The following is a 16,718-nucleotide window of genomic DNA, read 5'->3' as shown; positions in this document are numbered from 1 at the left end:
AAAGATGACATAACCCCCTCAAAAAATACGAAGTGTAAAACTTCAATTCTCTGGCCGTGGAGAATTTAGAATTAAACATAAGAAGTATACTGTGATAAAAAATAGAAGTCGTGAACAAATAATACTAAAACAAAAATGCAGCTCCATAATATTAATAAATTAGCAATTAGCGTCAGCATTTGTGTGCTGTTTACATTGAATTTATTGTTGTTGTCGACAACAGCGATAGCGGCCAAAGAAAATATACCAACATACTATGAGGAGGAGGAGGCGAATGGTCATCGGCCTAGTTCCAGAGATACCGAACAACATCATAGGCAGCAAAGTCAACAACAGAATCATCATCATCAGCAGCAAAAAAGTGCACATCACTATCAACAAGACCAGCAACAGCAACATCATCAACGCAATCAGCAACAAAGACAACAACATCATTATCAGCCACAGCAGCAGCAACATCATCAACACCAACAACAACATCAAAAACATCATTCACAAACAGCACAACATCACGAGGGCCATCAACGACAGGCTCGACAACGTAACTCCGGTCCGGGTCCACAAACATCAAAACGTTTCTCCCGAGACTCACAGGCTTCGAGCCGTAAACCTAACATCATTCTTATTCTAACCGATGATCAGGATGTGGAATTGGGTTCGTTGAATTTTATGCCACGCACTTTACGCATTCTGAGAGATGGTGGTGCTGAATTCCGCCATGCCTATACAACAACACCAATGTGTTGTCCCGCCCGATCGTCGCTACTCACCGGAATGTATGTTCACAATCATATGGTCTTCACGAATAACGACAACTGTTCCAGTCCTCAGTGGCAGGCCACACATGAAACGCGATCATTTGCTACATATCTATCGAATGCCGGTTATCGAACTGGTTATTTCGGAAAATATCTGAATAAATATAATGGTTCCTATATACCACCGGGTTGGCGGGAATGGGGTGGCCTCATTATGAATTCGAAGTACTATAATTATAGTATAAATATGAATGGTCAAAAGATAAAGCATGGATTTGATTATGAGAAGGTAAGTGGGACCATGGTAAATTTTAAAACAACAAAAACTAAAATGGGGATTAAGACCTCCTGCCCTTCAGCTCTTCTATAAAACCGCCAGACCTATCTATAAAGACTTCCAGACACTTCAACTGGCCTTTAAAGAATACCTGACCATTAGCTTCCTAGCTCCTTTGCCTTCTATAAAGACTCGACGGCCTTTTATCTCGTTTATGAAAACTTTTTGGCCCTTCAGGCCATCTATGAAGACACCCAGAATTTTCTGCTCATATACAAACACTCCCTGATCTTCAGTTTGTACAGACAAGGCTTTTGGCCTAAAGTAGGTTTATAAATACTCCCTGACCAATGTCTTCACCTACAAATTCTCCCTGATTCTTCATCTCATCTATAAAGACTGTCTGGCCCTTCAGCTCCTCTATAAAGGCTCTCTGACCCCTCGGCCCGTCTATACAGAATCCATGACACTTCAGCTCGTCTATACAGACTCCTTGGTCCTTCAGCTCGTTTATATAGACTCCATCAGCCCATCAGCCCATCTATTAAGACTCACTTATAAAAACTTCCTGACTTCAGCTCGACCATAAATACTCCTGATCCTTTAGTTCGCCTTAAAACACGTCCTGGCCAGCAGCTCATCTATAAATGTTCATTCAGTTCGTCTATAGAGTCTCATCCCGTCCATAAAGACTTCCAGGCTCTTCATCTCATCTACAGAGATCCCGTGAAACATAGCTTTTCTATGAAACTCCCTGACTCTTCACGCAGTGGAGTCCTTAGCTCGTGTATAAAAACTCCCTGGCCCTTCAGCCCAACTATTAAGACACCCTGGATTTTCTGCTCATATTTGAAGACTCCCAGACCTTAAGCTCCTGCACACAAGATTTCTGGCCTAAAGTAGGTCCATAAAGACTCTCTGGCCCTTGTCTTCGCCAACACAGTCTCCCTGGTCATTAAGCTCGTCTATAAAGACTTCTTGGCCCTTCAGATCGTCTATAAAGGCTATTTGACCAATCAGCTCGTCTCTAAAGGTCCTGGCCCTTCATGTCGTCTATAAGATACCCTGTCCCTTCAGTTCGTCTATACCGACTGTCTGGCCTTTTAACTCGTTCATACAGACTCTCTGACCTTTCAGGTGATCTAAAAAGACTCCCTGATCCTTAAGCACGTCAACAAAGATACCCTGGCTTATCAGCTCACCTATAAAGATTCACTGCACTTTTGCTCATTTATAAAGACATCGTGGCCTTCAGCTCATCTATTAAGGCTCGTCTATAAAGTCTCCCTAGTCCTCCAGCTCACCTATAAGCTCTCTCTGGCCTGAAGCTCTTCTATAAAGGTCCATAGGACCTTCAATTCGTCAAAAGAGTCTCATAGAGGCTCCCAAGCCCTTAGCTCATTAAAAACTCTGTGAACCTTCAGCTCGTGTCTAAAGACTCCCTGGCCGTACATATCATCTATAAAGACATTCTGTCCATCAGCTCCTTTTCGAAGACTTCCTGTCCCTTCACCATGTCTATAAATATTATCAGTCCCTTCAGATCTTCAATAAAAAGTCCCTGGCCCTTCAACCTTTCCGTAAAACCTCCATGTTCTTCAACTCCCCATTGTAGATATTTCTTCAATTATTTATATTTTTAATTTCCTCCTCTCTTTTCTTTTTCTCCCCGCGCCACATATAGGATTACTATCCCAATTTAATAGCCAATGATTCTATAGCATTTTTGAGATCATCAAAACAACAAAACCAAAGAAAGCCTGTGATGTTAACAATGAGTTTTCCCGCACCACATGGACCCGAAGACTCGGCGCCCCAGTATAGTCATTTATTTTTCAATGTGACCACACACCAGTAAGTCTCCACCTCTACTCCAGCAATACTCAGATATTCAAATATTTAAAAACATCTTCCAATTTTTGCAGCACCCCATCCTATGATTTGGCCCCAAATCCAGATAAACAATGGATTCTGAGAGTTACCCAACCCATGGAACCGGTACATAAACGTTTTACCAATTTGCTAATGACGAAACGTCTACAGACTTTACAGAGTGTAGATGTTGCCGTGGAGAGGGTCTACAATGAACTGAAATCCCTTGGAGAATTGGATAACACCTACATCATCTACACCTCCGATCATGGTTACCATTTGGGTCAATTCGGTTTGATAAAGGGTAAAAGTTTTCCCTTTGAATTTGATGTAAGGGTGCCATTTTTGGTGCGTGGTCCTGGTATACAACCCTCGAAGGTGTAAGTAAAAATATTAAATTAATTTTAATTATAAATCCGTTAATCGTATATCCTCTTCTAGGGTTGAAGAAATCGTTTTAAATGTCGACTTGGCGCCCACCTTCTTGGATATGGGTGGTGTTCCCACACCACCACACATGGATGGTCGCAGCATTTTACCGCTACTCCTGAATAGACAAAAATTCATGAAAGAACCCTGGCCAGATTCATTCCTTATCGAAAGTTCTGGTCGCCGTGAAACACCAGATCAAATTGCTGAGGCCCGTGCTCGTTTGCAGGCCGAACGTAACAGTATGAAACTGGCCAATAGCACATTACTGGAAGACCTCCTTGAGAATATAACTATATCCACGACAACGGCCCGTATGGATATTGTGGAAATGGAATCACGAGAGGAGGATCTATTCGGAGAACATGGTAAAGGTAATTTGTGTTTGTAAAGCGTCCCTACGAGAATGAAGTTCAATAATGATAGATAGAGTGGAAAAATCTCTACGAAGAACAGAAGCAAATCTCTAGAAGAGCTTAATCAGAAAGTCTTTATAGACTAGCTGAAGATCAGGAAATCTTCATAGATAATCTGAAATTCAGGTAGTCTTTCGTATACGACCAGAAATTCAAGGAGTTTTTTAGACGATCTGAAGTCCATTGAGTCTTCATAGACGAGGTGATGGTTAGGAAGCCTTAGAAGACGATCTTAAGGCCAGGGAGTATTTATTGACAACTAAAGGCCAGGAAGTCTTGTGCAGAAAAGCTAAAGGTCAGGATGCCCTGATAGATGTTCTGAAGGTCTGAGAGTTCTTATAGACGAGATGAAGGTTAAAAAGTCTTTGTAGGCGATCTGAAGGTCAGGGAGTATTCTGTAGACGAACTAAAGGTCAGGAAGTACTAATAGACGGTCTGAAGGTCTGAGAGTTTTTATAGACTACCTGAAGGCCAGAGAGTTTTTATAGAGCTGAGCGTCCGGAAGTTACTATAGATCAACTAAGGGTCAATAGTATTTATAAACGATATGAAGGTCGGGAAGACTTTTTGGTGGTCAAGGGGTCTTGATAGACGGGGTGAAGTTCTATCAGTCCTGATAGAAATTTGGAAATTCAGGGAGTATTTATAGATAGTCTGCGGAGTCTTTATAGAGAGCTGGAGGGCAGGGAGTCTTTATAGACAAGATGGAGGGCGAGTGAGTATTTCTAGAGGAGCTGGAGGGCCAGGGAGACTTTATAGGGGAGCTGGAGGACCAGTGAGACTTTATAGATGAGCTGGAGGGTCAGGGAGTCTCTATAGAGCTGAAGGGCCAGGGAGTCTTTGCAGAGCTGAAAGACCAGGGAGTAATTGTACAGAAGCTAGAGGGGCAGGGGCTATTTGTGGACGAGCTGGAGACAGGGAGTCCTTATAAACGATCTGGATGGCCACAGAATATTTTTAGAGGATCTGGAGTGTTGTTGTTGTAGCAGCCCTATTGCTTTTACACAATGGGCTGAGATTACAGACGTTGGCCGAGTAAGACTCGGGTCGTTTCGAATCGTAGACCCCTCTGTCGTGGAAACGATATGAATGGTAAGGTGTCTTTATAGAGGATTTGGATATCGAAGGAGTCCAGAGAGTCTTTATAGACGAGCTTGAGGGCCAAGGATTCTTCATAGTGGAGCTTGGGGCCAGTGAACCTTTTTAGATGAGCTTGAGAGCCAGAGAATCTCTATAGAGGAGCTGGGTGATCAGTGATACTTTATAGATGAACTGGAGAGCCAGGGATTCTTTATAGAGGGACTGGAGGGCCAAGGAGTTTTTATAGATATGAAGGGGCAGGAAGTCTTTATAGAGCTGAAGAGCCAGAGAGTTATTATACAGACGTAGAGGGCAAAGGCGAATTTGTAGACGAACCGGAGGGGCAGTAGGACTTTATATATGAGCTGGAGAGCCATGGATTCTTTATAGAGGAACTGGAGTACCAGGGATTCTTTATAGAACTTAAGGACCAGAGAGTTTTTTTTGAGAAGATGTCTTTATAAACAATCTGAACGGCAGAGCACTTTATATATGAGTTGGAGAGCAAAGGAGTCTTTATAGAAAAACTGGAGGGCCAGGGAGTATATATAGGCGAGCTGGAGGCCAATGAACATTTTGAAGTTCAGGAAGTCTTTATAGAAGTTCCGAAGATCAGGGAAAGTCATTTTTTTTTAGGAAATCCAAAATTTTCCCCATTTCTCAATTTTTTAAAAATTTATAATCTTAACCCGTTTCTGATTTCCGATATATAGATACTGACAATGAAGAACTTACCGATGATGATTTCGAATTTGAAAACGATGAAGATGAGACGGATACCTCAGCTGCCATTAACGAAGAAGAGGAGGATAATGACGCCACAGACGACGAATTTGAACAACAAGATCAATTTGATAATAATCTGCCATTGACTCCGTATAATACAAAAATGATGCGTTTGAATTCGGAATGTTCGGATCCAAGCCTCTTGGAAGACTGTAGAGCTGGACAGAAGTGGAAATGTGTTAATGAGAATGGAAGATGGAGGAAACATAAGTGTAAATTTCATGTAAGTCCTGTAAGTCCCTAAGTAGGAAAATGAAATTAATAGATTTTCTCTTTAGCTCCAATTGCAGCATCATTTGGCGGAAATATCCAAATACCCAAAGAATCAAAATAAACGTAATTGTGCTTGCTTTACACCAGATGGTGTGGTCTATATTAAGCCTGAGGTTCGGAAGAGGTAAGGATTTGAATAGATATTGAAGATTCTGAATAATAAAAATTGTGTTTTTAATTTTAGGAACCAAAACTTTGGTAAAAATCCCCGACGCCACAAACGTGACACTGAGAATTTCGATATCGAGGAACTCTACCATTCTGAGCTGCCCTATGAAATGGAAGAATTATTGGATATCCATAAAAATGTACACAACCTCGAGCAGTATCTTTTGGAGCAACATAAAAAGAAAGCTGAAAAGTTGTCAAGGCCCAAAAGAGAACTTACGGCACATTTATTCGAAAATCCTGAAAATTTAAATAGTGAAGAGAATAAAAAGAACAACGCTTCCAATGATGCCATCTCCAAAGTTATACAAGAAATTCAGGATACTTTGGAAACATTGGAGCTGAAATTTGTTGAACATGATTGGACTGTGAATAGTACCTCGAAGACATCAGCCACCAAAATGACTTCGGCTGGTTTCGTGAGAGGTGGAAAATTCCCCAAAGTTGGAGGTCGTGTCGGTACTCGTTGTTATATTGAATCTCAAAGTGGTAAAGTCAATTGTTCCGATGTTATCTATGATGATGAGAAGACATGGCGTAAATCACGATCACAAATCGATATGCTTATCAAGGTATTGAAAGATAAAATTACCCATTTAAAGGATATCAAGAAGCAGTTAAGGGAAAGTAAGCAGCAGCAACAGCAAGGGCGTTATTGGAATAATGAATTTGTCAACAACAATAATCGGGGAGATCATTACAATAATGGGGAAGCGAATACGAATGCTTATGGTTCGGGATATCGTCATCAAAAGGGTCGTCATCGTGGCCAACAGCCTCAGTCTCAACATGGTTATAATCGTTATCACAACAATGCGGGAGTTATGGGTAATCCCATGTACTCCTCCGCTGGAAACAGTGCTGGAAGGAGACGAATCATAGAATCGAATGTTGAAAATCCCGAATTCGATATGAACTATTTTACTAGCACTTCACGCAGAACCAATTATGAGGAGATTATGACCTCGACACAGAAAAACAAACATCGTAATAATCAAGTGCCAAATACATATACGACCACAACTCTGCCAGATGGTCCAAATAAAAATACCCCATGGAGAGGTACATCGGAAGAAGGTAGGGGTTTTTGTGGTATGGCAATATGGAATCCAATGTATAAATTTCTTTTGATTTTTGTTTCCAGTTTCCCAAGGTAGCTATGAAGAATCCAGCTATCCAAGTTCCACTTTAGAAAGCATAGCATCTAGCTCGGAAATGGGCCATAGAACTAAACCCAAACATCGAGGACAGAAGGAAGAAGTCAAAGAAACCTATTACAATTCTAGGCATGATACTGGCAATACTCAATTTTCAGGACCAGCTGAGTGTTATTGTGAACCGGATACAGAGTAAGTAATATGCCAGGTAAAGACATCGTCAAGTTCGGGCGCGGCGATCATTCTAGCGAAATGGAGTCTCTATAGACGAGCTGAAGGGAGTCTCTATAGACAAGCTGAAGGGAGTCTCTATAGACGAGCTGAAGGGAATCTCTATAGACAAGCTGAAGGGAGTCTCTATAGACGAGCTGAAGGGAGTCTCTATAGACGAGCTGAAGGGAGTCTCTATAGACGAGCTGAAGGGAGTCTCTATAGACGAGCTGAAGGGAGTCTCTATAGACGAGCCGATGGAAGTCGCTATAGACGAGTCGATGGGAGTCGCTATAAACGAGCCAAATGGAGTCTCTATAGACGAGCTGAAGGGAGTCTCTATAGACGAGCTGAGGGTACTCTCTAAAGACGAGATGAAGGCAGTCTCTAAAGACGAGATAAAGGCAGTATCTAAAGACAAGCTGAAGGCAGTCTCTAAAGACAAGCTGAAGGCAGTCTCCATAGACGAGCTAAAGGGAGTCTTTATAGCGATCTCTATAGAAGATCTGAAGGGACGAACTGAAGGGAGTCTTTATAGACGAACTGAAGGGAGTTTTTATAATCGAGCTGAAGGGAGTCTTTATAGTCGAGCTGAAGGTCCCTATAGACGAGCCGAAGAGAGCCTTTATAGACGTCCCGAAAGAAGTCTTTATAGGCGAAGGGAGTCTTTATAGACAAGCTGAAGGAAGTCTTTATAAGCGAGCTGAACAAAATCTATTTGTTCTCCCATTTTTTAAGTGTCCTTACATGGCGCCCAACAGGGGGCCATTCAAGCCGTATAAATGTGGCCCTAAGGGGTTTTTATGTACGAGCTGAATTGAGTCCATTTAAAAGAGCTGAAGGCAGTATTTATAGACGAGCTTATGAAGGAATTAATTTTGTTTTGTTCTTACATGGCGCCCAACATAGAGCCATGCAAGATTCGTTTATACGATCCGTATGTAGTTTTTATAGACGAGCTGAAGTGAGTCGTTATAGAGGAGCTAATGGGATTCTGAAGGAATTATTTTTTATTTGCTCTGTTTGAGCTTTAAGTAGTTCGACTTGTTACAGATGCCCCAAAGAGAGAAAGAGAGGGAATTTAATAAACTAGCGTCAAGTTGGACGCAATTATTTTAAATATCGAATATTTCATTTAGTTTTGAATTTTATTCTTATTATTTTCCCCTTTTTAGTTATCAAGATTCCAAAGAAATTGCGCGAGAGGCCAGACGCAAATTGAAGGAGGAAAGACAACGCAAAAAGGAACGGAAACGTATCAAGAAGGCACGCCTTGAAAAGGAATGTCTATCGGAGAAAATGAATTGTTTTTCGCATGACAATACTCATTGGCGTACCGCCCCGTTATGGAATGATAGTTCATTCTGTTTCTGTATGAATGCTAATAATAATACTTATTCCTGCCTAAGGACCATAAATGCCACACACAATTATTTATATTGTGAATTTACGACGGGACTAATAACATTTTATGATTTGAAAATTGGTAAGATGATAACCTCAAAAATTTAAAAACTAATTTCGAATTATAATAAAATCCACTTTCAGATCCCTTCGAAACCTTAAATCGCGCCTCATCGCTTACGCAAGCTGAGAAATCGTATATGCATGATACATTGGCCAAACTCAAAAGTTGTAAGGGCAAAAGTTGTACCATTAAACGTACAGTGACAGTTGTAAATTCGAACAACTCCACCAGCTCAAATAGTGTTATACAAAGAGGCACGAAGCGGAAACATGGTAAGTTTTGTGAAAAATCGTTTTGAATAAAAGGGATATTCATTTTTTCTATTTTATTATATAGTTTCCAGTTTAATAACCTCATCACTGAATGGCAATTCCGATTTTGTTTCCAATCGCATGGATTATGAAGGATCACCGACAAAACGCAGGAAATTGTCAAGGTATGTTGGAATTTAAAGGGAAGATAATGATCGGGTAATCTTCATAAGCGAGCTTGATGATAAAATACTCTTAGTTCTCTTATGGTCCATGAGAAAATATTCTTAAAAACCTCATCTTTATTTTTCTGAAGATCCTTGAGAAAATCCTCTTTAAAAATCTATTCTTTAAAAACCAGTTTTTTGATCCGAAATAAATTTTTTAAATCCGCGCTTAGTACTTTGACGAACCTTGGGAAAATAATCTTTTAAAACCCATCGTTATTGGTCTTAGGCCCTTGAGTAAATATTTTATAAAAAATTCACCTTTATTGCTCTAATGATACTTGAGGAAATATTCTTTATAATCCACTATTTAAGCTCCCAAATATTCATTAGAAATACGAATTTATTAGACCGATGCTCCTTTAGAAAATATCCTTTATTGGTCTGATCGTCCATGTTCACATTTTTGGTTCGATGGTCCTTGAAAAAAATCATTAAAACCACCCCTCTCTATCGGTATGAAATAGTCATTATAAATCCATGCCTTTTGATCTGTTCAGAGCATACTCATGACTGCATATTCCTAGTCGTACATGGGCAACACTGAGTTTTCTCCTCCAGCGGAAGGTTGCACGCGGCGTAGGAATTCATTCAAACAAAAAATCTTTCATATCGCTGTTCGGGTAGTTCCTTGTGAACTGCTGAATGAAATTGTGATTCTGTAAATTAGAAAGAATTACTACCTCTCTCTTGTCGAATGTTTTCATGGAATTGTTTCCTGCTTTCACACAATAGGCTTAGGTGATGGACGTTGGCGGATTAAGACTCAGGTCGTTTCGAATCGTAGACCCCTCTGTCGTGGACACTTTTTGTTGTTGTCGTAGCAGCTAAAATACAGGAAGGAAATTGATTATGTATTGTCTGGTTCTGGCTTCTCTGCATCCAAATCTAGGAAGGCAGCAACCTGCATGGGTTGCGTCCCTCGGGAATTCGAAAACAGTTGAGTAGGCATAGCTGGGCTGTTGAATAGTAGAAATCGCTGCGGTAGCATCATCCTGATCTTATAAGACTACTCGTATCTGTCTGGGCATGGTCTCCGCATACTGCCTTTGCGACTGCATTTGTAGGCATGCTGATGTAGAGCTTTACGCTTGTAACTTTGGACCTCTTTCTCTAGATCTTGAAGATTAGCCCTGACGTACCTTAGATGGTGAAACCTGCCTATAAATCTATGGCAGAGGTGTTCCCGACGATAACACCTAAGCAGGTCTCAAGATTGAGCCTGTAGGAGCCACTTTGTTGCAGTTCAATGCTGTTGTAGTATTATTGTTGTTGCCGTAGCATCCTTACTGCTTTTAAACAATGGACTGAGTTCGTCCTTATAAGACTCGGGTCGTTTCGGATCGTTGATGTAGTTCTGTGCATTGGGCTACTGGAAAACTGATTCTGTTCAATGGCAGGCGTGGCAACAGAAGTGAAATCAGCCTGTACGATTTACCACTGCATCCTTACCAGGCTTCAGTATCGAGATCACCCTGCCTGAAGCATTTAAAGACGAGCTGAAGGGTTGGGAGTTTTAATATAAGATACCCTTCACCACTATGGGTATATTAAACAGGACTATTAACATGAAATTGAATGAAATAAAATATGTGATATTTATGTAAATGTGAATCTACCTAGATATATCCATAAAGTATGTAAATCGACTTCAAACAAATAAAATAGGTCATCCGTTGGGCTATGTCTGTACTTCTAGAAAACGCAACTGCGTAATTCTATGCTCAATTTTGTAAGTTGTGCAAAAATTGATGTCAAACTGACTACATGAGGAGTTTTATGCCCAATTTATTTGAAATCGGGCGAAAATATATATGGAAGCTCTATCCAAATATTAAGCGATTTCAAACAAACTTGTCACAGGTTAGGTTATACTAATTTCAGAACGTTTCGTTCCTATCAGCCTATTGGTTCCTTGGTGCGTCAATTACTTAAAATAAATCTATATTAAAAGGGAGCTATATCTAAATCTGGACCGATTTTCTCGAAACTTGACAGACATCACTCTAGGCTCAATTCAGTACGTTATGCCAAATTTCGTCCAAATCGAAGTATATATAGGGACTTTGGTGCACCATTTATATGAAATCGGGCGAAACTATATATGGGAGCTATATCTAAATCAGGACCGATTTTCACGAAACTTGGCAGACATCGTTCTGGCTCAATTCAGTACGTTATGCCAAATTTCGTGCAAATCGAAAGATATGTAGGGACTTTGGGGCACCATTTACATGAAATCGGACGAAACTATATATGGGAGCTATATCTAAATCTGGACCGATTTTCTCGAAACTTGGCAGACATCACTCTAGGCTCAATTCAGTACGCTATGCCAAATTTCGTGCAAATCGGAGGATATATAGGGACTTTGGTGCACCATTTATATGAAATCGGACGAAACTATATATGGGAGCTATATCTCAATCAGAACCGATTTTCACGAAACTTGGCAGACATCATTCTAGGCTCAATTCAGTACGTTATGCCAAATTTCGTGCAAATCGAAAGATATATAGGGACTTTGGGGCACCATTTACATGAAATCGGACGAAACTATATATGGGAGTTATATCTAAATCTGGACCGATTTTCTCGAAACTTGGCAGACATCATTATAGACCTAAATGATTAGGCTGTACCAAATTTCGTGCAAATCGAAAGATATATAGGGACCGTTTACATTAAATCGGTAAAATATATATATATATATATATATATATGGGAGCTATATCTAAATCTAAACCGATTTTTCCCAATTTCAACAGGGTTCGTCCTTGGGCCGAATAAGTGACCTATGCCAAATTTCATCCAATTCGGATCATAAATGCGACCTGTACTTTGTTTACAATTTAACATGCACAGACAGACAGACGGACGGACGGACATGCATAAATCGACTTAGAAAGTGATTCTATGCATATTCTCAAAAGGAACCATGTGTCTATCTCGTTTCCTTTTGCCTGTTACAAACATATGTACAAAGACATAATACCCTGTACCACAGTGTGGTGAAGGGTATAAAAATGTTCCTTGTTGAAATATAAGCACATATTTTGGAAAACTTCAGACATTTATTTTTTACTTATTTAAAATATTAATAATTTCTCTTTATTTTAGCCGCTGGCCACCGAGCACAACCACCGCAAACAACAACAATAATAATATAAGGCGTAAACAATGGAAACTGCAACATGTAAATCATCAACAGCAACAGCATTCCTATTATAATCCCCATCAAATGGGTCAACATTTAAGACCATCAGCATATAATACTAATCACCACAATAGGATGGTGCCTCATCAACAGCGGCAACAACACCATCACCAACAGCAGCACCAACAACATCAGTCACCACAATCTATGGCCTCCGAACGTGGTAATAGTATTCGAAGAAATCGTTTTCATGAGGAGGACACCCAACGCTATCAACACAATGCTGAAGTTAAAAAATCAATGGCAATAGGACCACCATCACCACCTCAATCATCCGCATCATCTCCAACAGCACCAAATGCCACAGTGACAACAATGCAACAACACAAAGAGGCCAAGGATAATGTGATGGGTGGTAGTGTATTGTATAAAAACAACAACAGCAATAATAATAGCACAACTTCACATGCAGATTCTGCAGCGGCTGCAGATGCAAACAATTCCAATTGGATGCCATCTTACTCTTCAACACCAGTGCCATCATCCGATACAGTAGCAGATGCTGGACCATCGGCATCTTCATCATCATCATCATCACTTTTGCCACTGGATAGTGATGGTAATGATGCTGAATTTTTGAAAATGCATAAAAAACAACAACAGCAACCAATGACCACATTACCCGAATTAAGTCTGTAGTTAAGTATTTAAATTGTGAATTCCTTAAATTATTTTCGATTAAGCAAAGAAAAAATAAAAAATTATCCCAAAAAGAAAAACGAAACTGCAAATTTTGTCATTAGAATATTTAAAAGTTAACAAAAACAACAACAACAAAACTATGCGCATTATTTAGGCAGAAAAGGCAAAGTGAACCAAAAACCTCGATGGATCCTTTAATAATAAAGTACAATGCGGACATTAATGGGTGGCTATGCAGGTGATTGATTTTTGCCAGGAAGGAAATATTCCAAAGAGAAGGCTGTATCCTAGATTATCAAATATAAATCGGAGCTTTGCTAAGGATTTGAATATGTATTAAGTATTCGATATTATCAAAACCGTTTATTGCTGGCAATGATGAAATAGTATAATAACACTTGATATTCTCCTACTTTCCCATTGCGGTTAATAAGCCAGAAGCATCCCACAAATATCTGCATTGTCCATCCCAACCAAATTTCATTCCCTTCCTTCCTCCCTCCATCAGAAGAAAGGAAACAAAAAAATCCAACTAAGACGTCCGCTCAAAATGAACATCAAGAACAACAACAAAAATGTTTAAAATGATATTAACCGAAATTCGAAATTATTTATATATACATACATATGTAGTAATACACGAACAATGAATATATTATTATGTATATGCTCATTATTTATTAGAAAATTTAAAAACAAAATAATAATAATTAATATAGAAAAAAAAATTAAGCGCTCCTTTCAACAACATATCCGCCAACTGCATATCTATAAATCTCTTCTAGACAAAAACAAATACATTAATTACATTAAATGATTTATTATTATTGTTGTTGTTAGATAACCCAATGAAATCTGCAAAGAAACAAGCAAACAAAACGAACACATAACCTATAATTCATAAAAAAAACTAATTGGTATTTAGAAGATTTTTTGTATGTGAAAAGTTATCATGGTGTGCGTATGAAGTATTTTTGAAAAGAACCAGACGAGAGCAATTTTATAAACGAACAGAAGGTCAGGAGATCTTATCTGAAAGTCGGAGTCCTTCTAGAGATCCTGTGAATCTTTAAAACAGCTCTTGGTAGCTTCATAGACTACTCTGAAGACCTGGTAAAATAGTTCAGGGAATCTTTTTAGAAAAGATAAAAATTATTATATTTTTCCGACCTATGAATAAGTCATTATAGACGAGCTGTATTTATTCCTTATGGACGATTAAAGGCTAGGTAGGTTGTCTTGACTTGATTTTGGACGCCGATCTCCTATATTCATTTACAAAAAAACAAGGCATGGAGTCCTTATATGTGTTTCCCCTTTAAAGCCACGAAGTCTTTGTAGAGTTTTTAGGATAGAACTCAATGTCAGGGAGTCTTTATTGTCCAGTTGAAAGGGTCTGATACATAAAGTCTTCATAGTCGAGCTGAAGCTATACGTGTCTTTATATAATAGTTGAAGGCTATGTTCAATCTATAAACATACTGAAGGTCACGGTGTATTTGGAGAAGCTGGAGAATAGAAATTCTTTATATCCGAGCTGAAGGTCAAGGAATTTTTATGAGCGATTTAAAGGTTAGACGAGCCGAGAGATAGGGAGTTTTTTAATCCGAGCTGAAGAACAAGAACAAGCACTAGAAGAACTGAATGCTATTGAGTCTTTACGGGCGAATAAAATGACAGGAAGTCTTTATATACCTGAAAGACGGAGAGTTTTTGTGGGCGATCGATGGGTAGGTCATATACTAAACTGAGTGACATAAAGTCTTTAGACATCTAAAGGTAGGGGAGTCTGTTTTAAAGATATTCAGGAAATCTTTATAAGCACCCTGAAAATCATGAAATTAAGTCCATATGGTCGAGCTGAAGCCAATGTAGCTTTTATTAACGATCTGGAGAGCAGAGCGTCTTTGTAGACGGGCCGAATGACTGGGAGGACTTATAGTCGAGCTGAATGACAGGGAGGACTTTTAGACGATCTAAATGACAGGCTGGACTTTACAGGACAGGTAATCTTTATAGAAAGATAAGTTGGCATTAAAGTAATAATGAAAACCATAATGACTTTATAGGCAATTGCAAAACAATCACTAGTCAATTTGAGGACCATTGTACTGAAGAAGGAGCAGACCCTGATTTTTCATATGATTTTCATATCTCGTGACGTTAGAACACAGGTCAGATAGTTTTTTGAAATCCTGCATCCAAGTTCCTCTGGCCTATGCTGCAGGCTTTTTTGGAGTAGCTGTTTTGGATTTCCCCAATGAAATATCCAATTGGAGGTTGTATAGATTCTTCATCGGTAGACTGGACGACTGCGAAACCTCTCGAGCAAGCTCATCAGCTATTTCATTCCCATCTATGTCACTATGTCCTGGAAGCCAACAAAAATTAACGTTCAATCGTCAATTATCGAGAGTACCTTTGCAGTCAAGAGCGCCTTTTGAATTTATAGTACACGACTTAAGGTCCCCCTGACAATCGACATACGAAGAGAACTTAAATGTCGGATTGTATTTATCGACAGACTGAGAACAAAAAAAAATGTTCAAGTCCGGTGTTATTTATAGGCAAGATTAAGGCCATGAAGACATGGAACTTTTACCGGGTTAACCCACTTTATGAGGATTTGTTTGACATATATGCAAAGGAATTGACAATTGAAACCCACTGGGTTAACGAAATCCGGTTAAATGTAAACGTACTATTATGTATTTATTTGCATTAGTTTAGGTGGCAACCTCTAGTCGAAGTCTTTCTTCAAGTCAATCTGATACACAGAAACAGTGATCAACAAGTCTATACGGCATGTCTGAATAACATTCATACTGACTATGTCGCCCAGTTACAAAGCAGTACACGAATACCATCCATAATAGCAGATGAGAAACAAATGCCGAGTAGTGTTAGCAAAGCTATAATCAGGATGGTGCAACCGCATCAATTTATGTTGGGCACGAATTTATGCCTAGGTGTTTCTTTATCCAGCTGAATTCCTTTGCGCTGATCATATTGGGATCGTTATCTACGTATCACTGGCAATAAGAAATTTTCTTTCGAAAGGCCTTTTCATCCATCGATTCTTTTGGCTTGGCACTTTGGGTGCAGGAGCCGTCAGCTAAGGTTCCACATTAGCTTTGAAGCACTCACTTTTAACTTATGTCCCTTTAGCAGCCGTTTGCCTCAGAAATAATGACCTGTAGATGTATCTACGACGGGTTCTGCTTCAGAGGAGTCCATAGCTGACATATTTGACGTCCCCTGTCAATTTGAGGATAGAGTATTGATGACGGTAACATCAGCATTATCCTATGTCGCTTAGGCGGAAGCTGCCATATTCTTCAATGAGACTGGAGATGGATTCACGTTGTCGGTTCAAATTTTCATTTATTTCGCCAAGATCGATGCAGGACACTAAACACTTTTCCTCGTCGGTCTAGGTTTACACAAGATTCGTCTTTCCACTATCTGCAACCTGTTGACGCGTCCG

At 39.5% G+C, this 16,718-nt stretch overlaps 1 protein-coding gene across 1 annotated transcript; it reads left to right on the top strand.

Moving 5' to 3' along the window:
* Positions 1–465: 465 nt before the first annotated feature.
* LOC133334477 (extracellular sulfatase SULF-1 homolog) lies at positions 466–13,228 on the top strand. The gene is made up of 12 exons (XM_061542771.1): positions 466–1,047; positions 2,720–2,889; positions 2,961–3,287; positions 3,349–3,719; positions 5,546–5,841; positions 5,897–6,015; positions 6,076–7,136; positions 7,204–7,408; positions 8,602–8,912; positions 8,975–9,166; positions 9,231–9,330; positions 12,493–13,228. Exons 1-12 carry the CDS (start codon positions 670–672, stop codon positions 13,226–13,228), a joined length of 4,266 nt encoding a protein of 1,421 aa, XP_061398755.1. The 5' UTR covers positions 466–669.
* The last annotated feature ends 3,490 nt before the right edge of the window (positions 13,229–16,718 follow it).

The sequence above is a fragment of the Musca vetustissima genome, unplaced genomic scaffold (genome assembly GCF_032173495.1).
Source record: "Musca vetustissima isolate MV318-11 ecotype Yass unplaced genomic scaffold, APGP_CSIRO_Mvet_v1 utg42922, whole genome shotgun sequence".
Classification (NCBI taxonomy): Eukaryota; Metazoa; Arthropoda; class Insecta; order Diptera; family Muscidae; genus Musca; species Musca vetustissima.
This window is presented reverse-complemented; position numbering and strand designations above follow the sequence as displayed.

Bases quoted from the DNA above. Each gene is read 5' to 3' on its own strand.
- LOC133334477 (XM_061542771.1), top strand. From the start codon at position 670: ATGCCACGCACTTTACGCATTCTGAGAGATGGTGGTGCTGAATTCCGC. The intron at 3,720-5,545 runs GTTTGTAAAGCG...TCCGATATATAG, and splicing joins ACATGGTAAAGGTAATTTGT to ATACTGACAATGAAGAACTT. The intron at 5,842-5,896 runs GTAAGTCCTGTA...TTTTCTCTTTAG, and splicing joins AACATAAGTGTAAATTTCAT to CTCCAATTGCAGCATCATTT.